At 37.0% G+C, this 26,114-nt stretch overlaps 1 protein-coding gene across 7 annotated transcripts in view; it reads left to right on the top strand.

Moving 5' to 3' along the window:
- FLRT2 (fibronectin leucine rich transmembrane protein 2) overlaps positions 1-24,216 on the top strand; it is a 56,424-nt gene extending 32,208 nt beyond the window's left edge. For 3 of the 7 annotated variants that reach the window (XM_084520077.1, XM_084520076.1, XM_084520074.1), the window contains exons 2-3: positions 17,388-17,440; positions 19,618-24,216. In XM_084520077.1, coding sequence (XP_084376203.1) covers positions 20,050-22,038 — 1,989 coding nt within the window. In that variant the 5' untranslated portion in view covers positions 17,388-17,440; positions 19,618-20,049 and the 3' untranslated portion in view covers positions 22,039-24,216. Of the gene's footprint in view, positions 1-16,569; positions 16,685-17,387; positions 17,441-19,617 lie in introns of those variants that run through there. The other 4 variants (XM_084520072.1, XM_084520071.1, XM_084520073.1 and 1 more) reach the window with 2 other exon arrangements.
- Positions 24,217-26,114: the final 1,898 nt, after the last annotated feature.

The following is a 26,114-nucleotide window of genomic DNA, read 5'->3' as shown; positions in this document are numbered from 1 at the left end:
CCATTTAATGAGTTCAGAAGTCCACTTGCAAAAAGAATTGATTTATTTTCTGTGATCTTCTCACTGGTGCCATTCTGGAAAAATATCAGCACAGTAAAGGAAACAAAAAGTTCAGTCAAAAAAATCTAAGGGGAACTTAGAGCTGCTGGACACTCAATTACTTTGACATTTAAGAGAAAGGAGGGAAAAAAAAAAGAAGGAAACACAAAACCTTAGAAATTCTGTTTTGAACCATTGAGAATCAAGGAAGTATTCAGTTTCCAACCAAATGCAGTGGTTTCAGAAATCTAGATACTATTTAGATTGTATCAGTCATGGAAGGGAGAGAGTAGCAGTCAGAAGCCAGTTCACCCTCTCTGAAATCCACAAAAATCTCTTGGACTGGACTGTGCTTCATGCTGGGGACTGAGGATAGAGGGAAAAAGAATAAAAGAATACAGAACAAACACCCAGAAGAGAAAGAAATCAAGAAATATCAAGAAATATAGCTACATGTGTGTGAGGGGACAAGGTGGCTTTTTACAGAACAGAGAATATTTGACACATTGTTCCAGTTGGGTTCTTCCTCACCACTTCACTGTTAGCAATGTTCCCCCCCCCCCCTTTTTTTTTTTTTTTTTTTTTTTTTTAAAAAAAAAAAAAGGAGGGAAAAAAAAAAGCACATTAGAAAATTTGAGAGCAAACAAAATGATATTGATCTTGTGGAAAGATGTGAGGATAAAAGTGGGAAAAAAAAACACCCCCTAGTTAAAATTTTGGCTGAGAAACATTAGCAAAGCTGCTGTAACATGCAGCCTTGTTTTTATTTTTACTTCAAATTAAATAAAACCATAGCTGTTAGATTTTACACAGTGCATGGTGATGTATTGCATCATCAGATGAGACTTTGGGCTATATTTTCATTTTGATAAGTGAATCAGACACCTAAATATGAAACTGATGGGGTTCATTATCTTGTTTCCTATTCAGGACTTGAAAAAAATCCCTTTGCAGCAATAGTTACATGTCAGAATCAGTTGACTTTGTGGAAATGGAAGTTTCAGATGTTTTCTTCAAAATACTGTTCTCGAGCCTATTATGTTAATGTCATTCAGGAAAAATAAAAATAAAAATTGGAGAAACCAGCCTTTTTTTTTCTTTGACATCATTTTCTTAATGTACCAAAAGTACTGTTGCAATTTTATCTCCTTGCTATTCCACAAAGCATTAATTGTTTTTAGTGAGCTGCCATTGTTAGCACTGTAACTGTTGCATAAGTTGCAGAGATGTATATCCTGAGTTATAAAGTGGAATGGAGAAATCAAGTGTTGTGATTGCCATTCCATGCAGTTAACAGGTACTGTAAGAGGTGATGTTGGGTCCAGCCTTCCAGGCTCATTGACTTCAGTAATTCTGTCTACTCATGTGCATAAAAATTCTTTCAAGATCACACCCAAGGTTAAATCATGGGAACTTGGAAATGGGAAACTTTGAAAAGTACTTCTGAAAATAAAACAAAGGGCCAGCTGAAACTAATGGGAAATTTTCCATTGACTTCAAAGGCAGTAGAACAGAATCAGAGCCATAGAGAAAGGAATCCATGGCCATGATTTTCTACCAGTTTCTCAAAACTATAGTTTTATTACAGAGCACCTTCTGTTAACAGTTTTAGGCATTTATTTCTTGAAATAAAGCTCATTGTTTTGCAGCCTAGCAAAAATATATTCATCTCCATCCTATTAATAAATATCAAAAGTATTACGGACCCTGATTATTTAAAATTAAGTAATAGAATACCTATAATTCACAATAAATCTGTTTTATACTATTCTACTAACAACAAAAATAAAAATTTTGCTGAGAAAGCATACAGGACTAGATGTTACTCTAACGTACTAACATACAACATACATGTAGAAATGAAAATCAGAATAGTGGTTTTTTGTTTGATTGTTGGTTTTGTTTGTTTGTTTTGTTTGTTCGTTTGTTTTTGCTTGTTTTTTTTAAGAGGAATAACGTCTACATTCTCAAACTTCATTACCAGATTGTAGCATCGATTTCAAAAGGTGAATATTTCTTCACAAATCTTAGATAACTTTAGAACTGAGCTTGAAAGAAACATTTTTAAGGTGCTAAAAATTGTACAGTTCCTTTGTTCCCTCTTAAAATATCCATATAAGCCATTAGTCAGGCTTTGGTTTGAAATGTCAAAATATTGTACAGTGTGTTCTCTGCTGGACAAGCACAATAAAATGGCTTGTTTTCATCAAAAGAGAATTTGGCCCTGGAAGCAGAAATTCCTGAAAAATGGAGAGATGCATTTGCATTCCTTTTTTTTTTTTTTTTTTTTTCTCGGTGTTTTGGTTTTAGAGTGCTTTGAAAAGTGAATTGAAAGTTGTTCAGTTAAATTAATCTTAAATCTTTTTCTATGAACACTTACAACAGAAAATTGATCTTGGGAATTATGAGCTTTGAACATTAGGGCATAAGCTCTCCATAGAAATTATATGACCAGTTGCAAATATTAAGGATATGTTCAACTACTTCTGTAATTTAAAGAACATTGCATTGTATAATTGCAAATAAGTAAAGTATTTTAGAAAATCAGGATGTATGCATCAAGAACAGTCTAGGAACAGAATTCTAAGAGGTGATATTTTTTCAGTAAACTATTCTAAATTTATTTTTTGGTCTCAGATTGAAGATTAAGATGCCTAATTCAATTTTATGACCATAGAAGTTTAAGAAGTGGTGAAAGACACAAAAACTTTATTTCTGGCACAAAATTGTCTGTGTGATTGTTGTATCAGAAGACTAGCATAATCTTTCTACGTGGAATATCCTGGCATTATCAATGTGAGGCATATTTTTGGTGGTGAAGTAAAACAGCTGCCATGAGTTCTACCATCTCATGTCAGGCTACATTAAAACCTGGATACCATAAAATCTAGACATATATGGTGTATATGTGGGTCTCCATATTTCAGGTTTATATTTGCTTTCTGCTGAGCATAATTGACACAGTATGTGGAACTTCCCTTTCTGGCTTTGGCTTCACAGTGTCATTCAAAAACCACAGAGACAAATTCCCTCTGCAATTCAGAAAAGGCAGACTTGCAACTTTTCAGCATTTAAAATTGTTTTTGTCATCCACTGTCAGAGGACACAAGGTAAAACCAGCATGGTCACTTTAATAGTTAGTACTTAAAACAAAGATGGATTTTAAGAGTTGCTGTGGCTTTCAGTAGTGTGTGTGCATTGTTCTGTCACACAGCACAATAGTTTCCAAACTGTCTTAACTGCAGCATCAGGGGAAGCTGCATACTTGTTTCCTTGTAACCTTGTAAATCATACTGTCCATTTACACACTTCCAATAAACAAAATAATTTTTGTATGTGCTTTCCTTAAACTCCCCACTGTGACACCAGTCTTCTTCCCTATACTTGCATTGAATGACTCTGTCTGAGGTTGGTAGTAAAGGCTGAAAGGAAAAAAGAAAAACAAAGAAAAAAAAAAAAGGTCTGTGTCTTCAAAGCTGGATATCTAAGCAGAAGAATATGTGGTTTCATTGATTGAATGCGGACTAGGAGACAGGAACATGCACCTTTTAATTTTTCTTGTGCTCCCATCTCTCTTTGCAGTCCTTAAGCAACTTATTTTAACGCTGAGAAAGATCTAACACTTCTTTTTTTTAGAGTCACAACACCAATCCCAAAACCATGGGAGGTTTAAGACACACTGAGTTGTCCTTGTTCTAGGCTACTCTAAGGGCATGGAAAGGCCTCCTGAAGGAAGCTTAGAATAACCTCCCAGTCTAGCATGCTTATGTAAGTTCCTAAAGTGCTTGGCCTTACCTCCTTATATCCTATATAGTGTGTCTTATCCTGAGTTTCTTAGAAAAGTCCAAGCTGCTCCTGGCATTGTCTGTGCCAGAGCAGTTCTGTCTAAGGAAACTAAAGGGGTTTGGTAGATTCTGTATTCTGCCACAGTACTATGTGCAGTCAACAGCTGAACCCAGAATACATAGCCAAAGTGTCTCATCTTCTCAACCTGAACTGAAAAAATAAAAGCACTTTTTGAGTTCCAGAAGGAGTTCAATAAAGCTTGTCATGTTGAGATTTTTCAAGGTATTGTTAGCTATCCCTAGGAGCAAAAGCAGCTGAATCCCAGGACCTTAACTCCCAGGGGAAAATGGAAAGGGCCATGAAAGGATTCACAGCAGGAAGAACAAGCTATACATCAGCTTCTAGCTGATGTATTACCTCTTAGCACCACAGCTGCCTGTGATAGCAAGGGCCTGGATTCACTAACCCAGGAGGTCAGTCCCAGTCCTGCATTCCAATCACACACAAATAAACTGGGGACTTAGCCCATCACCTGTTGGCAGCCATCTGGCCATCAACATGGTCAGTGTTGCAGCTCCAGTGCAGAGCTCTCAAGTCTCAGCCTTACACGTGCAACTGAAAGCTGGGGCAAATATAATTTACTGTGTCTTGTGTTGTCCAGAAGTACCTTCACAAAGTCACCACGTGAACCTATGAGGTCTCGCCTTTTGGCTCCTTATTTTGAGGAATCCAAAATCTGAAAAGTGGTTTTTGTTGTTGTTGTTGTAGTCGTTGTTTTATTTTTATTTTTTATTTTTTTAAATATACATTAGAAATTTAAAATTGCCTTTATTTCTAACCTGACGCTAGCCCAATAAAGCCTGTGGTACTGCCACAAACCAGGTTCTTTGTGTTTGAACACAAACTGTCAGAGGACACTTTACACTGTTTCTTTTCAGCCTACCCACATAGCATAATGGAGAATGCAGTTTTTAGGTGCTTGGCTTCATTTTCGTTTCTATTGTGCTTAGGAGAAATAGAGTTATCATAAATATTCAAGTGGGAAGGCAAGTGGGATAATTGGATTAATCAGTCATATTTACTTAGCGCTCACATTGAGTTTAAGAAATACATTCACTGGTTATATACCTGACTGTAGGTTCTGATATGCAACTGGCTTTGCTAGTCCTGATTTTGTTGTGAATCTCAGGATACTTGGCATTTCTTGTATGGCTCCTTCTCCTGGAATCTTGTCGGTTCAGAAGAGCCTAAGCTTTCCCACCATAAGATTCAAGAGTTTGTGATTACAGGGTTGTGAATAGTGCTTGCAAATGTCAATGCTGAAGGCTGTCTGTCCAGGCCACTACAGCATTTCTCAGAAAAATAAATAAATTGAGAAGTTAAACAACATCATTTTGAACTTCTCTGGGTGTGGGGATATTCTACTTGTCTTACTTTTGGAGGATGGTCTCACTTTCAGTTCTGTCTTCATCTGCTTCTGGCAGTAAGATGCTTTTCACCCAAAGAATTTGTCATGGAAAAAATATCTAGAGAGAGCCTGAAGAATAGTTTGTTTGTTTGTTTTCTGTCAGTGTTATGACACTTGTCTCTCCAAGCACACCCTTTATAGGTCTGCCGTGCTGCTCCTGGCTTAGTTTGATTGATTAATCAGAGTTTCGATTCTGGTGTCAGGAAGGAGAAGTATGACTGTTTTAGACACACCTGACACACCTGCCTCCTTTTCACACCATTTCAGACTACTCCCACTAAGGAATAGCCTTTAGTTAATACTTCAAACATAGTAAATACAGCATGGAAAGGAGATTGACATTTGTGATTACAAATTTGTAACTGCATTTTTTAAGGAAGGAGAAAGTAAGCAAACATTGTTTGCTGTTAGCAAGCATTTACTGACTGCCAGTGCCATCTCTGGAATTTATTTTATGTAGTTCAGTGTATTCAAACAGCAAAAAAGTAGTGATTGATTAGAAAAATAGACCTTAACATTTGTGATTGTTATAATTTAGACTAACAATGGCAGACAGGAGTAGAAGGTTTTGAAGTGCCTATCCACCAGAAAGGGAGAGGGATTGATGAAGGTGGATCCTGAGGTATCACTAGCAGTGTTAGTGTGAAATTGAAGGTGAGATCAAAAGAAGCAAAGTTATGAATTTTCTTTGCTTTTGTTTCTTCTTATCACTCTATTTATTCTGTTTTGTTTGGTTTTAGTCAAATGTATAAAATTTAGGAAGAGCTATCATTTTTGCTAAACTTACTTTACATTGAAGCACAACCAAAGTTGTGGATTCTATAAGTTAGTGAAAGATGAAGATCTTTCAAGATGCCATATCTCAGAGGAGATGAAGTGAGCTAGTGAGCAAGACCTTCCTACAAAGGGTTATGTTTGACAATCTTCCCAGAAGTCAAAAAGGAAAAGATACAGCCTAGAAAGATCACAGACTTTATATAGACTTTATATAGCAGCTGGTCCAATGACCTCTTTCACCAAAGTTTAGTTAGGAGACCAAAAAGAAAGATCCCATCTGTATCATTTGAAGAATACAAATAGGAAAAAAAAAAAAAAAAGTAATGATGTTTCTGCAAAGCCTAGAGAAATAAAAATTACAGATATGTTCAAACTGAAACCCTAGATTTAAACCATTTTGAACTTCAAGACAGTGCAATTCTATATACAGACATTGTGGCTTGGGTTATTCTCTACAGGAAAGGTTCAAAGGTCATTGAAAAGAAGAGTCCAAAACATGATGATATGTTTCATTTCCTTCTGTGGTCAACACTGCACTATATAAAGTTTCCAGTCCACTAAAGCAGGACATTGCTATTTAGGGAACTAGAGCTTACGGTAGCACTGGCAGCCTATTTTTGCATCATTTCAGTTCTCACTTTAAAAACTCGGCTTAAAACTCATGGCTTAAAAATGGTTTAAGAACACTTAATACCAGATTAGAACACTGCATTCTTCATTTTCTTTTTTGTTGCATTTGGAATGCTCATAAGGAAATAACAATTGCTTTAGATGATATTATTGATCATTTTTGATTTAATATTTTATTTGATTTTATTTATGGTTATTATCAGCCATCCAGAATTTCAAAATGCAGAATCTTAGCTGTGTTGATGAATTTTACTCTATCAGATACCTTACAGAATGGCACTGTATTCAATTTCTGACTTGAATACTTTGCAAGTGTAATGACCATGTCCATTCATGCTAAATTTCCCCTGTTGCACTCAGTCCCTCGTTCTGACTATAAAGTGTGACTCACTAAAATATGAAATTCCCAAACTGAGACAGACCAGCTCAGTACTTTGTCCCCAGCAATGACAAGAGATTATTGGAGCTGCTTTTTTGCCATCCTTTCCCCCAGCAGTGTCCAACACTTGGAACACAGTATGTCAGAGGATGCATTCTCACCTCTTCTCTTTAAGGGAACCTGATAAAGACCAGATTGATGTCCATGAAATTGCTGAATTCATTTCTGAACCTGCTAAAACTGTCTGCCTCCCTAGACTCACGTGGAACCAAATTTCAGTTTGCCATCTGCTGTTTAAGGAAGTGCTTTGGTTTATCTGTTTTAAGCAGATTTAATTGCAATGAATTTCAGTGGTTCTTGGTATTAAAAACATGCTTTTCATAAAGGATTTTTCCTAATTCAGTGCTTGTTGGACAGTGCAAGTCAGGTGCCCCCTCAGTGAAGATTGGTGCCTGCTAATTTACAGTTAAATTGCTACAGGTGCCTATGCAAATCATCTTAAATTTTCTTTTATCACAACATAGCTCAATGATTTGTGGGACATGAACTCTGTGACTAAAACAGCTGCAATGAACGTGTTTAAATATTGAATGCTTAGTCAGTCCTTATCTGTGCTTTAAAATTATTCTATTATTAGTAATAATAATGAACATTATCACTTTAGCAAGTCTTCCCTCTCTGTATAAGCCCCACAAAACAGAAGATTTGAGTAAAGTACATATTGGGGGTTGGGGGTGGAGAATAATGCTTAAAATATTTGTAGAGAATGTGGAAACAAAACTTTTACCCCCTTGGATACAAGATGGTTTTCTGCTTCACTGGAACAGAGGAGGGCAGTATCTCCCAAGACGCTCAAAAGCCTTGAAGTTAATTGCTGCCAGGGTGGGTTAGTTTAAGCCGGTGTTTGGATAGAGCACGTGACACTGTCTCTCAGGGTGAATGGTATTAGGCAACACAGTTCATTTTGAACTAGCAAGGAAAGGATTTCTAAAATAATATTACACAGTAAACAAACTCCATTGCTCTGGGCTAAGTTCACTCAAGCTCTTAGGAGTCAGTTAGTTTGTTATCCTCTGGAATAGCTGTAACTGTTTCATTTTTTGTCCTTTATTATTTCAGACCACTTAAAGATAGCTATTTACTGTAATGAGTCAGAGAGGTCTAGGTAAGTCTGGAGTGAAATGTCTGACAAATTCCTGCCAAATCCAAACTGAAGGGGTGTGTGGGGTGTGTGTGTGTGTGGTTGCAGTGTTGTTTTGTTATTTTTATTTGTTCCCTTTATCTTGTTTATTTTCCTTTATCGTTTAGCCCTTTATGCAAAAGGGTTGTATAGAGGTCAGAACAGACTGGCAGAGGTAAAACTGATGAAAATAACATATATTGGATTTAGAGTTAATGCTGGTTTTATAATCCATTTCACTGGGTTACAACAAATGTATGCCTTATTGGCAAAAGTAAAGAACCTTTGCCTTTAGTATATAAAGTTTTGATGTAGACATAGGTCAAGATCCTAGATGCATGAGAAGATATGCGTAATTAGCACCTAATTCAGTTTTTAGTCCAAGAAAATAACACATCAGCAAACTCCCAAATCCCCCAGAGCATCTTCATATGAGGTCCAATTAAAGTATCCAGAGGTCTACTCAGCAAACATGGACTGTCTTCTCATTTGATTCATACAGTGACCTGAATAGATAGACTGCTCTGCAGACAGAAGAAAACAATAATTGCATTTCTGAGCAGGTGTATTTTGCTGCCTGTGGAACAGTTTAAAACTCTACCTCACATTTTTTTTTCATATTTGTCCTTCAGGCCCTCTCTTTGGTTTTATTCTGCATTGCCTCTCAGCCTTCCTGGACTCATTCAAGATATGTAGTTTTGTACAAGCACAAAAAGCTGATATGAATACTGTTGTGATACCTTGCAGTAATGACTATGCTGAAAAGTAGCACAAGAAGACATATTGATAAGGAGTATGTTTGCCTGAAATGCTTTGGCACATGTCAGACGGAATTTGCTTTTGGGCCAAAGGCCAACTCCAGGCTTCTGAACCTCTTAGGAGCCACTTAAAATCTATTAAGAGAGTTTAAGTGGTGCACAAGTCTCTTCGTGGATGTCTGCACAATGCTAATGATCACCCACTGTGAACCATTAATGGGAGAGGACTTTTTTTTTTTTTTTTTCTCTACTGCTGGTAGGTGTCTTTTGTGAGTCTGCTGACAACTTTGATCTCACGGATGCAACCACACACAGACCTCAAAGGCAATGGAGAGAAGTGGAAAAACAAAGCTGAGTTGCTTTCCGTGCTCTCTTCTACCTTTGTCAGGATTCATTCTACATGACAACTTTATGCTTTCTAAGTGAAATAAGCCTAGGAGAGCTCTTCAAGAAATATATTTACAGCAGTTATTGGGAAAATATAATGACAGAAAGTTTTGAATGGTATATCAGGGGTTTATTCTGCTCTGAGTTGCTTCTTCATAAACACATGTAGATGGCAGACTCTTTCCTGTCACTTAGTACGTTGTGGAGAATATTAGATGCTTACTTATTGCCTTTACTCTATCCTGTTTGTTCTATTCATGGTCAGATGATTTGTGATGCTATATGGCATGTAAAACTATTCACACAGAATATTCTGTCCCACAGCTATCAGTGTGAAGCAGAAAAACAAACAAACAAAACAAAACAAACAAACAAACAAAACTAGTTGAAACCACGTTTCCAGCTTCTAGAATTGAAATGCTTGTGTGGTTCTCTTTTGTCTTTGTGCATACCCTGTGTAGGCAGTATCTCTGCTCCTTCAAAGTAGAATGGGATAAATATGGAGAAGTGACTTTAATCACAGCTTCAGATGTAAACACCATGTCTTCTTCTGCTTTGCCTTTTCTTCCCAGGGGAACTGAGCTGCTGCCAGAAATTAAAGACATCCGAGTTCCTTGGATGATGTAAACTGCTGCAGCCAGTGTTTAAACATGTAATCTGTACTCCTTCATCCTGCAGGAGCAGTGCTCCTGACGTTGCCTTTATTTATTACTTTGGCCTTAAGGCCTCTCATGATCTTGCGCTTTTAATTCCAAGGCTGGGAATCATTGGGTCAGAAATGTCTATTTACTGTTTCTAGCTTGTCCTTACTTATATTTGTACCTAGAGCTGTAACTTCCTAGTGTTGGAATCTGTGCAGTCCAATTCAGCCTCCCTTTCTCAATTAGCTTTGATGTTAAATGGGAAATCTGAATGACTGTCTCAGAAATGTAGTGTTATAACCTTTCACCAAAGGAGAACCAAAGTAGAGTTAAGTGCCAAAAAAGTCTGTTCTTTGTCAGAAACAAGACTTGTATTCACAGCCCCACTATACCAAACAAATTATTTTATCCAACCACCTATCATATGTTCCTCTGTCCTCTTATTCCTCAGATGTATACCTTCTTAGGATATGTGCTTGGTCATCAATACTGAAAACAGAGAGTATGATACAGAGTTACTGGAAACCTGAATGGAAATAAGGAAAAAAAAAAACAACCAAACAAACAAACAAAAGGCAAGACCACACAAAATTAAGAGAAAAAGAGAAAAAAATGAATAATTTTAAAATGATCTGTACCCTGTTTTGTCCTGATGCATCTAGTCCTTCTTTCTCTCTGTACTCTAAAGTAAATCACTAAAATCTAGTGATTTACTGGTGCCCATATAAACAGTAGATTTTAAGACAATGCATGCACATGCTGGATGCTTGTTTTTTACTGCTATAAAATAGCTACTACTACACCTCTACTGATTTGTACTGCTGAATTTATTATTATTATTAGCAGTAGTATTAGTACAATATGTTTCCTATATGAAGTACTATAGTGCTGTTCTTGGAGTAGTGAGAATATAGCACTTCCTCTACCTTTGCATGCAGATCAGATCGACAGGAAAAGATAACAAATCCTGATCCCCATACTCTTGTCAGGCTCTACTGATGTTAAGACACTGTGCAGTTGATGAATATTACAGCTATTTAGTTGAGTAGGAATTTTAGAGGCTTATCTTTATATTATTTATCCATTGTTTTAATATCTTTCCTCTTTCCTATTAACTAGATATCTGATGGCAATGATTTAAAAATCTGTTTAATAACCTTCTGTTTGCCTGTTACAGGGGCTGTGTCATGTGAGCAAGATTTGTTCTCTAGCTGGGGAACATCTTTTTTTCAGTGGTACCATAAATGACTACACTGTACATGACAGGTTCTCTTCAATATTCAGAGGCAATTAGTGTGCAAGCAACTTTATTAATCTTTTTTAATAGCTGCTTATCAGTGATTATGGAGTTCTTAGTACTGTGAAGAAGCAGCATGCAAAGCAATATTAAAAGGTGAAATCTCTGGTTTTGTTGGAAAAATGTACATATGATACTTAGAACTTTATTTATATTAAGGTACCTACGTGGCTGGGGGACAGCTAGTGCCATATTTTCTCCCTGGGCCATATGCCACAAATAGGGAACATAAGAATATGGCAGCCCACACTCATTTTCCTAAGACCCTAAATGAATGATACCCCACAAAGTAATGTGACACCATAGACAATCTTATCAATGATGTAGCACTGTGCAACACATTTAAAATGTGTCAAGATGTTGTCTCCACAGAAACAATGTTTAGTCACTTAGGTCACTAAAAGCAGCTTTTTCAAATTATCCACAGACATTTTGCCAGACTGCCCACATATCTCTAGATAAAAGCAAACTGTTTGCTTCACAGGGTAGAATAATTTATAGGTAGAGACCAATTTGCTTGCAAAGAAACAGCAGGTTACCTTCAGTTTTTTCTTAGTACAAAATGCATTATGCTAAACACAGTACAGAACATTTGATTTCCAAACAAGGGAATTATTATAAATTAGTTTTGTATTATTAGTTGTTTTTGTTTGTTTGTTTTTGTTTGTTTGTTTGTTTTTACAGACATGTCCAGTTTTTGTCACAGAAAGCTGTAAGCCCTCTGGAAAAGGATCAAGAAAGAAAACAAATTTTTGTTTTCACTTTACTTTGTTAAGTAGAGCTGTCCAGAGGCAAATAATTCAACTATGTTCTTGATTTTAGAATATGCAACATAAACACTACTTTGTGAATGTTTTCATTAAATGAAATTGTGTTAAAATTTTTTTTTGGGGGGGTACAAAAAGGTCAATTTTTTACTCTTCCTCTCTCCTTTTTCTCTCTGTCCCTCTAGTCATAAATGATCAGAAAACACTATGTTTCAAACACATTTCTTATTGAAAATGTAATCAAAACTGACAAATCTCCATAAAACATTTTTAGCTTCAGTGAAATCATATATTTTATGAAATTTTGTTGAAATGTTCCAGATAGTTCTTCATGTAAATTTCTTTTAATTTGCCATTTTTGACTTTCTCCATCCGGATTTACATCATCACTTAGTACATTGCTGAGTATGGAGTACTAGATGAGATCCATCGAAACTATTTCACCTAAGTTATGAGATCAGTTCTTTGGGGATGAAAGACTAAAGAATTAATTCACAACCATACTAAATCAATTGTTCTTACTTTTTGTCAAATTTGTCAAGTTTTGAACAGTACAGCATTAGACAAGTGAAAAATTAGACAAGGCCTTGGGGGAAGGTTAATAAAGACACCAATAGCACTTAGCTAGTAGGTGCAAGATTCCATTTAATATGACTCCTGGAGGTGATCATCTGTTCCTCTTTGCCCACTGGAGTGAAAATATCATGATGGTTACCATCTGGAGTAAATTTTCAACAATCAGCATTTTTATAATGAAAGCATAAATGTTTCTTTCTAAACAGATGCTTGGGCTATCATTGACTTTTGAACTACCTTGAAGTCCTAGACAACTCAAAAATTCAAGTGCAGTTCTGCACGTTTCCTTCTTCCTCACGATTCCTACATTAGAATTCAGGACTACAGAGGCAGGAAGTCCTTAGTGGCAGTTTTTTATTTCTAGAATACCCTTGTGGTTCTACCAGAAGCTGAAACAATCAATAGCAAAGGTCTATGCAAGAGTAATCCATGCAGACAGACATTCAGATTGGAATAGTTGGTACAACAAACTAAAAAAATAAATTTGTGTGGGTAGCACAGCAGTGTCCACTAATACAGCTTGCAATCAGAAATGCACTCTTTCTTTGAGAGTTGCCAATAGGTATTCTGTGGCATTTCATTTCTGAATCTGAAAGAGATTTTTTAGAATTTATTTATTTTTATTTCTAAAAGTAGTCATATTCCCTGACTGTATTGACAATGAAAAAAAAATTGTAATGAGCTATCGGGCATCTGTGCACATGAGCAGGGATGATTTTTTTTGCCACAAAATGGAAAGACAGACATTTCTGGGCTTGGAGGTTGCAGTAGCTATTATTTAATTATTTATCACAGGCAAAACAATCTTCAAGAACTTATGCAACATCAGGTTTTGTGAATAAAGACCTTCTGTCAAAAATAAATAACTGGTGAAGTAAACAGTAAGAAAGATTCATTAGTCTAGGTAGGTTGCATTCTACACATCTGAACTTCTGCACTTCAGCACATGCTTATGCACAGGTCTACAAAACTGAGTTGGATGTGTGGCACAGCACACTGCTCAATGGGATGAATGGAAACCTTGAATTTGTGGCTTCACTTGAGTCACTGTTCTTGTAGCTACCTCAGCCCTGCTTCCTGGAGTACAATGATCACTCTAATGTGATCATTGATCTAGTGATCACTCTAATGTCCTGTAGCTCGCTCTGTTTTGACCTCCTCATATCTATACAGTAATTGCACTCTGTATTATCCATGGGCAAAGAATGAGCTTGAACCACAAAACAAATAAAATTCAAACTCACTATTAGCATATTGAAACATTAATTTTCCCAGAAACTAAGTATTATACAGCTCAAATTATTTGTCAGGCATGCAGCAGAAAGGCTGTAAAGCCAGCAATCACTGGTGATCCCAGACTCCTGTTAGCAAAGAGAAATTGCTTTATGTAGGTTGGGGACGGACAATGTTAGCAGAAAACAATTCTCACATTCTAACTTTTGTTGTTGTAGGGGTAGAGTTTCTTGCTATCTCAGCTCCCCCTCCTGGATGTCAGATGTCTGTTTACTGGCAAGAACTAGTACACGACACAAGTTTCCAAAGACAAAACTTTAGTTGAATATAGCATCACACTTCTAAAAAAAAAATGATTTCCTGAAGTCTGCATCATTCTGGGAAATATGTCTGCTTAATAGTTTGCAGGAATGTAGCTAGAAAGACATAAGAAAGACTTGGAGGAGCAGAAGATTACTGAGGAACAAGGAGGAGAAGGATGGTGAATGACATCTTTACACCTATTGCTGCAAAATGTACCACTTTCTAAACTTTCTCCTGTCTCCACCAAGTCAGATCCAAATCCATTTCACTTTCCTTCAGCAGTCTGGTTGATCTGAGATTTCAAGAGTAGTTGTAAGTGCAAACTGGGAGGCAAGATCAAATATGTCGTGATCAGGGCAGAGAAGAATGTGAGGGAAGAGCTCACTGGGTACATATATTTGCTGAATCATTTTACTAACAATATTGCAAAGGCAATCATAACTTCCTCTGCAAAAGTCTGTCCCTATGGACTTCAGTGCACTTTCAACAATGTGCAGAGACATTTTAAGGTTTCCTTACAGTACTGGCTATTGATCATTATTCTAACATCAATATTTACTTCAGGAGGAGAGCACCAAGAAAGGTTTCTCCTCTTGTTCTTCACCTCTTTTTCTTCTTCCTCATCTCTTCTTCTTGACATAATACACACTCAGAAATATGAAGCAGTCACAGCAGCAAGCATGCAAAAATGCTTTTTGTAAAAGCACTTCGGTTCCTCAAGAACTAGTGTCATTTTCTCCGTGCTTTTGATGCAGAGATTATAGCCTCATACTAAGGGTTTCAACACTAAGTTCAAAACCAAGTAACTTGTAGAGAAACATACACAGTAAACTATCACCTTCAGCTCCTAATCAGTAAACAAAACATAACGTTCATTCATGTGTAGACATGAACTCTACATATACAAAAAAAAAAAAGGGATTTGTCAAGTATTACTCCACAGTTATTTTTGTTACCAGTTGATAGAAATACAGGAACATTTTCCTTAAGTGCTACGAACTCTACTAGGTTCCAGAGAAATGGAATTAGATTTGTTTTCTTGTTGTCATTCAGTTCCAGACATAATAGCCTTGTATTTGCTCATACGATAATTATGCAGAGTAAGAATATGACTTGATTATGACCTTGGTCTTCAGTAAAGCCAAGAAAATTTATTCTAAATGGTTTTGTGCTAAATAGGATTCACTGTCTGGTAGTAGTGAAAAGGCTGGATGTGGCTATTTGATTTTGGTTTTGCTTGCCTTCTGATTTATGTTGCATGGCAGTCAGGTTCAGATAAATGCTGTGTGGTTAGAATAACGGGGGGGGGGGGGGGGGGTGGGCAGGGGGAGGAGGGAATCAAGATTCCTAGGAACTGCTTTTGATTATTTTAAGGATTCCTTGAAAGATGGAATAGTCAATATTGTTATTCTTATTCTCTTAAAAATAATAGTGTCAAGCATGAGAATATTAATGAAGATAGGCAGCCTGGCTTCAGGAACACAACATTATTCCTGTGTTTATAACACAAGGCTGTTTATTCGTATGCATTCATATGTAGGCTGTGCTCTGTAAACTATTCTTCTCCCTTGATTCCCATGCTTGCATTCCCTCCCCTGAACTTCATCAGGTTTTCAGGCAGCCACTGGGACCTTGACCACTGCACATGGGACTACATGTTTGGAGGGGTGCAGCATGGAATGTGCTGAAGATGGCCCTCTGGCCCTTTGGAGCTACTTTAGGCACAGCAGACCAAGTCATTGAAACAATATTGGTCACTGAGATAGGAAAGAGGTTAATAAACTAGCTGCTATTAGGTTGTTAGTATTTTATTTTATTTTTTTCTTAGATAACACAAATTTAGGACTCAGTAGCATTTTCAGTAGTATATTAATTATTGAAATATGATTATTTATTGAATCTAAATTATTTCATGGCCTGTGCAAAGCAGGATGACTAAAGCTTGAAGTTGTGTGCATAATTCTGAGCAGTGAGGGAGAAACTAATAAAACCTTCACTTTCTCAACTTGTAGCCAGATGTTTCAACCTTTTAATACCTTCAATCAAAATATGTGAAAAGAACAGTTCAGTTACAGTCTTAAAAGCAAATTTGAAGTTTTTATCCAGCACACAAAGGCAGAATTGTTCATCTCCATCTAGTATTAGTCATTCCAAAAGACATTTTAAATAAGGTAGGTTTAAAAAATAAAAAATTAATAAGACAGTGAGATAAAAATGTTCATCAGAAATTCCTCCAAAGATAAACATTTTCACTGGTGTCAGAAACTCAGGCCACTAAGGCTGAATTTTCAGATGTGGCCACCTAGAACATGTGGATTTGTTCTCGTCTATTACAATATGCTTCTCTCAACTTTTATAGATATCATTCCTCAGATCCTAACAAGATCTAATATCCTGGTTGGAGTAAGACAGGAAATGTCCTAGACACTTGGAAGACGTGGTTTGTGCTCCACAGAAGATATGGTGAGAAAAAATAGATATCAAGTGTATAGGCTAAAGAAATAGAAGCAAAAAGTGATGATCAAGGTGATGATGAACAGATGTGTTATTGCTAACATATTTGCATGTTGATTTAAAAAAATAAAAATAAATAAGTGAACCACAACATACTCTCTTACCCTCTTCTTTGCATCCCAGATTGTTTTTTAGAACTTTCTGGTTTCACACCAAGTAAGCCACTAACAATCTACAGTTTGTAAGTCAATTCCCAAGATTTGAAGTCATGAAAGACAGGGATATTGAGTGCCCTTTATTCTTCCACTGCCAAAATTCTCCCTCTGCAAATGATCAGTTCATTTACAGAAAGACTCAGTTCAATTCTTATAAGAATATTGAAAATAGAGATTTTTCTTTAGGAAGCCAACAGGGATTCCAGGGATGCGTGAGAAACCACAATTACCTGCCCTCAGTGTTGGTGATTAGCTACAGACTGAACCATTTCAGCTTTTCCAGGTAGCATGGGGGAGAAAGCATGTAGTAGGAAAGTTTTAAAAATGCAAAATCCACCTAACCATAAAAAAAGAGAGAAACTCTGGAGTGCCACCTTCCAAAGTGCTGCTGTGCTTAAGTGACCATCCAGCCAAAGATCTTTTACTTGTAATATATAATGAGAAGCACTGTGCATTTTGACCCAATTTACTAGAATCTTTACTTTGATCTTTTACAGAGATGCCACATTTACCTAGCCAAGAGGTACCCTGGCCAGACTCCTAGAATAAGGTGAATGTATAAGCCTATTTTAACAGATATTACTGCCTCAGGAGGTTCCTGGCATACCAGGAGCTTCAGCTGCCTGTGGCTGCGTGTCCTTAGCTGGTTTTTCTATTACAGCTGGGTGTCAAATAAAACCCCTTTGGCAATTGGATTTACAATTAAAACAGAACTAAGTACAGGGTATTGGCCCTGTTGGGAGGGGCAGACTCTTTCTGATGCTAGAAAGGGAATGAGAACCACTTTATTATGTGTGGTTCCACGGTTCTCAGAAGAGGTTCTGCACATCCTTTCTTATTTCAAAGACAATGTCATGACAGATCAGAGCAATATGATCTAGACAGGAGCCAGGACATATTACACGTGGATAAACTGTTACACTTACGATCATGTGAGGATGTAATCCTGTTAGAGTTTCTTTACAGAACCAGGTCAACTTACAAAATTGTCAAGGAACCACTCTTGACTGAAATATGCCTGCAAGAGAGAAAGCCTTGAATACCGGACTAGTTAATCTTACTACCTGCTGTCCCAGGAAAGGACAGCATGTAATATAGGCATATGGTGTATTTGCCATTTGAAGGCATAATGATAAACTAGAGGTCTTTTCTAGGACTCGCTTTTTATCTCCAACTGTTCCAGACTTGATGCTGATACCTGATGATGTTCCAAATAAATACAGTAATCTACAAGTACAAAGTTGCTGGGTTATAACATATTGACTCCTAAAGAGACTTTCTGTACTTCCAGTCCCATGCCGCATTTGGGACATGTTACAACCTGTGCAGTTGTAACAGGAATAAACAAAAAACACTAAAAACGAACAAACAAACAAACAAAAACACACTTTTATGTACTTCTAAGATATATCTCTTGTGCTTCTGGAAAGGATGGGTGGTGCTTACATGGTTTAAATAAAGAAAAAAAGAATTTTAAAGATGTTTTTCTGTTCACTGGAATTCTGTTTTACTGAAATCACAGACAGGGAATTGTGAGCTGAGTCAAAAAAATCTGGAAAAATACTGTGCTTAGGTAACTACAGTTGAACACACTGAGGTCTACAGATGCTTGGTACTTGTTTATGTACTTCAGTTTTAGTTCAAGTATGTAAAATGTGTCCTGTTCTCTTTTTAGTCTGAAACAACATATAAGACAAGATAGCATCAAGCAATACAGTATCTTCTATTTTATCATTTAGAGTTGAATTGTTTGGTTATAGATCTGAATAACAAATAGTATCTTGGAAGGTTAAAGTTGAAAAGTATGCTTAAAAGCTGAGAGCTCATCTACACTAGAATTAACAAATTTGTGTATGAAGCCATTCAGACTACACTTTAGCAAAGTTAAAAGTATCTAAACTTTATGGTTTGAGAGAAAATTCTTTCCAGAAAAAACTGCCGTAGTCTGAGCTGATATCCTAAAACAATAAAGTAGCAGATGTAAGCCAGTTTCATTTAGTGGAATGCTAGTTCTGAAGTCTGTTGACAGCACAGTTCACATTAGAAGCAATATCAAGATGATAGTTTTAGCAAATATATGTCTTACAGCAGTGTATATTGCACTTGTAGATTACCATAATTTATTAAAAGACTCCCCTCATATGTAGCTAGCTTACTGTAGTGAGCTGCAATAATCTTGCAGTGTGCAAGACTGGAGGTGAATACACATGATGGCTTTATGCAAATAGGGCCAGAACATTCCAGAGTCTGGTAGGAAATGAAAAAAAAAACAACCACAGTGTGCAATTAAATAGGACAGTCTGGAGTCTAGTCTGTCAGGCATCAGTGAATGCAGCTCATTGGAGTTAGTGGTTCTGTGAAAGAAAAAAAAAAATTGTTAAGCAAAAATTTCCAGTAAAATGTTTAAGTTTTAGGAGTTGAAACACTGTGAGAAGACAGAGATTGGAGATACAATATTCAAACAGAGCTGATAGATCTAGCCTTCACTTAAGTTCCTGAAAGTCCTTCAATCACTGCAATGACTTTGCATCAAATCTATTTCAAGATTATTTAATAGTAATATTAAGCTAGTGTTTAATATTAATGCCTTTTTTTTTTTTTTTTTTTTTTCCAGAAAGTCATAAAGAGCACAGCTGCACAGCTTTAGAATAGTCTTCCAATGGGCTTGGTCTTCCCTATTAAAAAATTCATGGTATTCAACTTTTTCTTTTTTCTTTTCTTTAACAGGAAGACCAGATCCAGAAGATAGCGGATATGAGAACTTTGCTGACTTCAGAAAGCTGAGTGTAACACCAACAGACTTCAGTCAAAGGAAATATTATCCTTCCAAGCAACTCATACTTAGATAACTTCTGGTAGCTTTAAATTAACTGGTTGTTCACCTGGAAAGATACTGCTGTTGTTTCTTTCAGCACACATGGAGGAAGGTTACAACAGACTTTGTAATCCTGGCTAATAAGACTGTGGCTTTCTTATTAAAAGTAGGAGGTGGGCCAACTGTAAAAGGAATATTTTTTACTTAGCCTGCAGGACTTTATCTCCACCTGAACACTGGACATAAACCGGAGTCAATTTTAATGACCTGAGATTTTGCTACCTGTGCTTTATTATTGTTATCAGTTCTTTAACGCTTTGGTACTTTATTTCTTTAAATTAGAAATGGGTTTCTGGACTAGAATGTGGCCCACAGACTGGGCTGTTCTCATAAAATCATGGCTTATCTTTTCCCTGGGGCTGTACATGCAGGTCTCTAAAACTGTGGCTTGTCCAAAAGTGTGCCGCTGTGACCGAAACTTTGTCTACTGTAATGAGCGAAGCTTGACCTCAGTGCCTCTTGGGATACCAGAGGGTGTAACCGTCCTCTACCTCCACAATAACCAAATTAATAATGCTGGATTTCCTGCAGAGTTGCACAATGTTCAGTCTGTGCACACGGTCTACCTGTATGGCAACCAGTTGGATGAATTCCCCATGAACCTGCCCAAGAATGTCAGGGTTCTCCACCTGCAGGAAAACAACATTCAGACCATTTCTCGGGCTGCCCTTGCTCAGCTATTGAAGCTGGAAGAACTGCACCTGGATGACAACTCCATCTCCACTGTTGGGGTCGAGGATGGGGCATTCCGGGAAGCCATCAGTCTCAAGCTTCTGTTCTTGTCCAAGAATCACTTAAGCAGCGTACCAGTAGGCCTTCCAGTGGACTTACAAGAACTTCGAGTAGATGAAAACCGCATTGCTGTCATTTCAGACCTGGCCTTCCAGAATCTTACAAGTTTGGAGCGTCTGATTGTGGATGGCAATCTCCTTACTAATAAAGGCATAGCTGAAGGCACCTTCAGCCACCTCTCCAAGCTCAAGGAATTCTCAATAGTGCGGAATTCACTGACCTACCCTCCTCCTGATCTTCCAGGTACACATCTACTAAGGCTCTACTTGCAGGACAACCAGATAACCCATATACCACTTACAGCCTTTTCAAAACTTCATAAACTGGAACGTCTTGATATTTCCAACAATCAGCTTCGGATGTTGGTAAAGGGGGTATTTGATAATCTCCACAACCTGAGACAACTCACTGTAAGGAATAATCCCTGGTTGTGTGACTGCAGTATAAAGTGGGTCACTGAATGGCTCAAATTTATTCCTTCTTCCATCAATGTACGGGGTTTTATGTGCCAGCGACCAGAACAGGTCCGAGGTATGGCAGTCAGGGAACTCAATATGAATATGTTGTCATGCCCCACCACCACTCCTGGTCTGCCACTTACCATCACCCCAGTCCCAGCTACAGCCAAGCCAACTGCATTAGTTTCCCCCTCATCCGTTCCTTCCCCAAGTAGCAGGTATAATCCTCTGACTCCCACCATAGTCACACTCCCCACTGTGCCTGACAGGGAGGACAGAGAAAGGGTGACACCTCCTATATCTGAACGGATTCAACTCTCTATCCATTTTGTGAATGACACTTGCATCCAGGTTAACTGGATATCTCTTTTTACCGTGATGGCATATAAACTCACATGGGTTAAAATGGGCCATAGTCTGGTAGGAGGAATTGTTCAGGAGCGTATAGTTAGTGGTGAGAAGCAACACTTGAGTCTGGTAAATCTGGAGCCCAAATCCACCTATCGGATTTGCTTGGTTCCACTGGATGCTTATAATAATTACCGAACAGGAGAAGACACTGTCTGTTCAGAAGCCACAACCAAGGCTTCCTTTTTGAACAATGGCAGCAACATCCCCTCCAGCCATGAGCAGACAACTTCTCAGAACCTGGGCTCTCCATTTCTGCTGGCAGGGTTGATTGGGGGTGCAGTGATATTTGTCCTCGTGGTCCTGCTCAGCATTTTTTGCTGGCACATGCACAAAAAGGGGCGTTACACCTCCCAGAAGTGGAAATATAACCGGGGCCGTCGGAAAGATGACTACTGTGAGGCAGGGACCAAGAAGGACAACTCCATCCTGGAGATGACGGAAACCAGCTTCCAGATTGTCTCCTTAAATAACGATCAGCTCCTTAAAGGAGATTTCAGACTGCAGCCCATATATACCCCAAATGGGGGCATTAACTACACAGACTGCCACATCCCCAACAACATGCGATACTGCAACAGCAATGTCTCAGACCTGGAGCACTGTCATACGTGATAGTGTGGGTAGATGGGGGTGTCTAGGACAAAGAGAAAAAACTCTGAAAAAGTAACATGCCCCCCAACAACAATGAAAAAATTACATTTGATAAATGTTACGCAGATGCATTTATGCATTTGAATACTCTGTAATTTATACGGTGTACTATATAATAGGATTTAAAAAAATGCTATCTTTTCTATTTCAAGTTAATTGCAAATGGTTTTGTAACTCTTTGCTTTTTAAATCTTTAAAAAATATTGCTAAGTACTGTACAGGGTTGTACAATAAGAACCCAATGTCACGGCAAAGGAAAGATTGACTCATTCTTCAAACATTAACCACTTTGCTGTCGAAGCTGTCTGAAAGATGTTAAGTTCCTAGGTGTCCTGTAGTACAGGAAAATAAGTGCATATTAAAACAGGGTCACTAGGAACGGCCAAAAGCAATTCAGATAAAATGGGTACAACCCTTTTGACTCAAATCCAGCAGTTGCTGTTCAACTTCAAACAATTTAAAGTATTTCTGTTCCCTTTTGTCAATTCTGTATTTCCTACCTCCAACTGAAAGCTGGAGTTCTGACTGCTACCAAAAAAGGCTACTTCTTGTATGATTGTTTTCCCCAATATGCTTGGAATAGGAAAGGTAGACAGAACTCGGTGTCAAACTCAAAGTGACCTTGAATCCTATTTGCAAAAGCTATTCTGAAAATGTCCCCCAGTATCATATACTTTTATGTTAGAAACTGTTCCTGGTTTTCATTATGATTAAGAGGCTTTAGGCATTCTTTGACCCGTCTCAGTGGGAGATGAAAGTTATCAGTATGTAACAGATCGCTGTCATTAGGTTGCACCTCTCTTTAATAAAGCAGCATTTGTTGACACAGAATGTTCAGGTGAAACCTGAAAGAGAGAAATTCTAAGCACTCCCAACTCTGAAGTATTCATGTAGAATTTGCAGTCTAGAAGTGTAAATTTTGAAAACACGTTGCAAAATATAATGCCAATGGAAAGGTTGCCATTGACTTCTATGTTTCAAGCTCTGTTTGATTTAGAGGTCTGAGTTATGCTCAGCATGAAGTAAGAAAAACAGACAAACAAAGATAAATGAGAAATATATATATTTTTAATTTTTAATCTTAATTTATTACTGGAAAGGCCATCAGGCCTATTGTGAACTGAACTACATTCAGCAGGGAAAATCATGTATAAATTAGTGTTTTTTTTTTTTTTTTTGTTTGTTTGTTTTCTTTCTGTTCAAGTGAACAGAGATGGACACTAACTAAGGACTTTTTAGAACATAAATATACTCTGTCACTCCAAATTACCCTTCTTTTATGTTAAGCTTTTTGGAAGTTTTCCACAATGATATGGGCTTTAAAATCAGTAGGTGGGCTTAGAATTTTATTCCCTCAAATTCTATAGCTGGAATCGCTTCTAAGTGATGTACTATGTGAAACAACATGGTTGTATTAAAACCATGATGCTGATCTCAAAATTATACAATCTTCAAGAAACTTCATTAAATCTGTGACTGCTAAGAACTCTGACTTTCTTGCCAGCTCAGTGATGGAATTAAAATCTTTTTTTTTTTTTTGTTTCCCCACCATTTTTTTTTTTTAGCTTACTTTCTCCTGAACTTAGGGGCAGGGAAAAGTTCACAAAAAAAAAAAATAATAAAGAGGAAAAAATAAAGTTGATTTTTTTTTTTAAGGGAGTAGGGAACCAAAGAGAAAACTTTATACAGTGACCAACTAGAGATGAGAATTTGTTAGAGGTGGATTGACAGTAAAAGCTGGAGCACTTTCACATTGCAATGCTTAGACTTTTTACTTTATGAGGCTGCTTATGTTGGGAGAGAGGGTTTTAATCCTTTCCTTTGCTCATTTCCTTAACTCATTCTTGAAATCCAGCAGTCTGTGAGTGTGCGGTTTCTCAAATTCAAATTGTGTAACGCTCATTTTCTGCAAACACACAATAAATCTAGTTATGGTCAATGGCAAAGTACAGTCACTATACAAAGAACTGCATCCTCCCCCCAGCACCTTTTAGAATCACAATTTGAATTTTCAGTCTATATTCTGTATATTTGCTATTTTCTTCGGCTATAACAGGTATTTTAGGCAACCTGGGTGGCTACTGTTATAGTAAAGTCACTGAAATTTTGCTGAATAAAAAGCTGCCATATGATTTCCAACGGTGTAATTCTAGGTAGAGATGTCTATGCAAAGTCTTTTATCTGTGACCTATTTGCTCTAGATTATGATGGGAAGGTTGATACTTTATTTTGTTCATTCAATGTGTTTTAGCTGCCAAAGCCCACAAGACAAGCAGCAGATAGTTGTGCTTCTGCACGCTTCCATTGCATGCTGGATCCATAAAAGCTTTTGTGAGATTAAGTAGAGACAGAGAGTCCTGTTGGGTGTGGATGTAGCATTTAATTTCACTGAAATAACTAGCTATATGTTTGATTTCAAAGGCATCCTTTGAATGTATGTACATACTAACATTTCATATTTCAGTGACTGATGCTGGAGGAATCTTTACACTCCTTTGAACATCTGTTCTAGGCCTCAGGATACCATGGAGTTAGGCGCCTTATTTGTAGCAAAACTCTTATTCAGGGAGTTCAGCTGTACTCTAAGTGAAAGATCCACAAGCCCAAACTGAAGACAACAAATGTGGTTATTATTCTAATAGGGTAAAAACAGAAGACATTCACAAACTCTTTGGGTTAATCTCAGATGACAAAATGTATATATATATATATATATATATATATGTGTGTGTGTATATGTGTATATATATGTATATATGTTTGGAGTATTACTGACTTACCTAGATAAAAAAGCAAAATGATATTAAAGACAGCATAGTTTATGCTTCTTTTTGGTATGAAGAAAAAGATATATTTTTATGTGATATTGACAAAATTTCTTTTCAATAAGTACACTTCTGAAAAAAAAAAAAAAAAAAAAAGTAAAAGGCCACTTACACCAAAATTCCTGAATAGAGCTGGGAGTATTATTTAAACAAATTCACAGCTGTAGTCAATGAAAAGGTCATATGTTGCATTTGAAGAATGTTTCTTCCAATTCTAATTGCTACCCATCTGCAGAAGATTTCATTTATTTCAACCTACAGCAGAGTTTGGGATGTTTCGAAGTGTCAGTCATACAGACAACTGTGGCTTGGTTTCAAAACACATCTAGACAAATACATAATGAGCAGTTTTCACCAGATAACTTTTTTTTTTTTTTTTGGGGGGGGGGGGGGGAAGAAGTTAAAAATGGACAATGATCTTTTGGTGATATAAATTTTAATAATCGGTAGCTTTTTCCTTGTGCTTATAAACATCTTCACTTAGTACCAATGTCTGACCACAAATAACTGAAGAGAACTATAGAGCAGTAGTCCTCAATGAATGCATATACAACTCATTAGAAACCCCAAAACTCTAGGTCCTGATTTGCAAGGGTTCATTGAACCTGGGTACAAATGAATGGTTTACATGTAACATCTCATCTGTCATCCAATGTACGCTGCTAATAGCTGACATAAATGCTAATAGCTGATAAGATTGGTGAGTGGAAAAAAATGAGAGTATAAGAGAAATTGTGTTAAACTGGTATCAAAACACTGCTTTGTCCAGTGCTATGGTTCCGTCTGAAGACTTACTTATTTACAACCTGGACCTTGTTTTCACAGACTCTGTCACTTCCTTGCATGTAGCTTGTTAGCAGAAACAAACACCTAATGGATGCATGAACTTTTGGTTTTTACTGGAGACACTGTTATTGAATTTATTCATACGAATATTTAGGCATAGAGTTACTTTTGAATGAAAATATATTAGCATTTTTTTTTCTGTAAGCCAATAAAGAAATACAATGGATGCGATGATAAAAGAAAAATGCAATAGCTTATGCTATTTGCTACTAGAATAGATCAACTATATTTCTCTCTCAATCATTTTCTCTTTTAGTGAGAAAAAAAATTCTCCCTCTAAGAAAAGTATTGATTTAATTTTGCAAGCAAAAGTACTTATGCATATTGTATTGTTGTTACAATTTCAAGGGTCTACATAAAGCACTT

The sequence above is a fragment of the Aythya ferina genome (genome assembly GCF_964211825.1).
Source record: "Aythya ferina genome assembly, chromosome: 5".
NCBI classification, from domain to species: domain Eukaryota; kingdom Metazoa; phylum Chordata; class Aves; order Anseriformes; family Anatidae; genus Aythya; species Aythya ferina.
The sequence above is the reverse complement of the archived record's forward strand: the minus strand, read 5'-3'. Positions and strand labels throughout refer to the sequence as shown.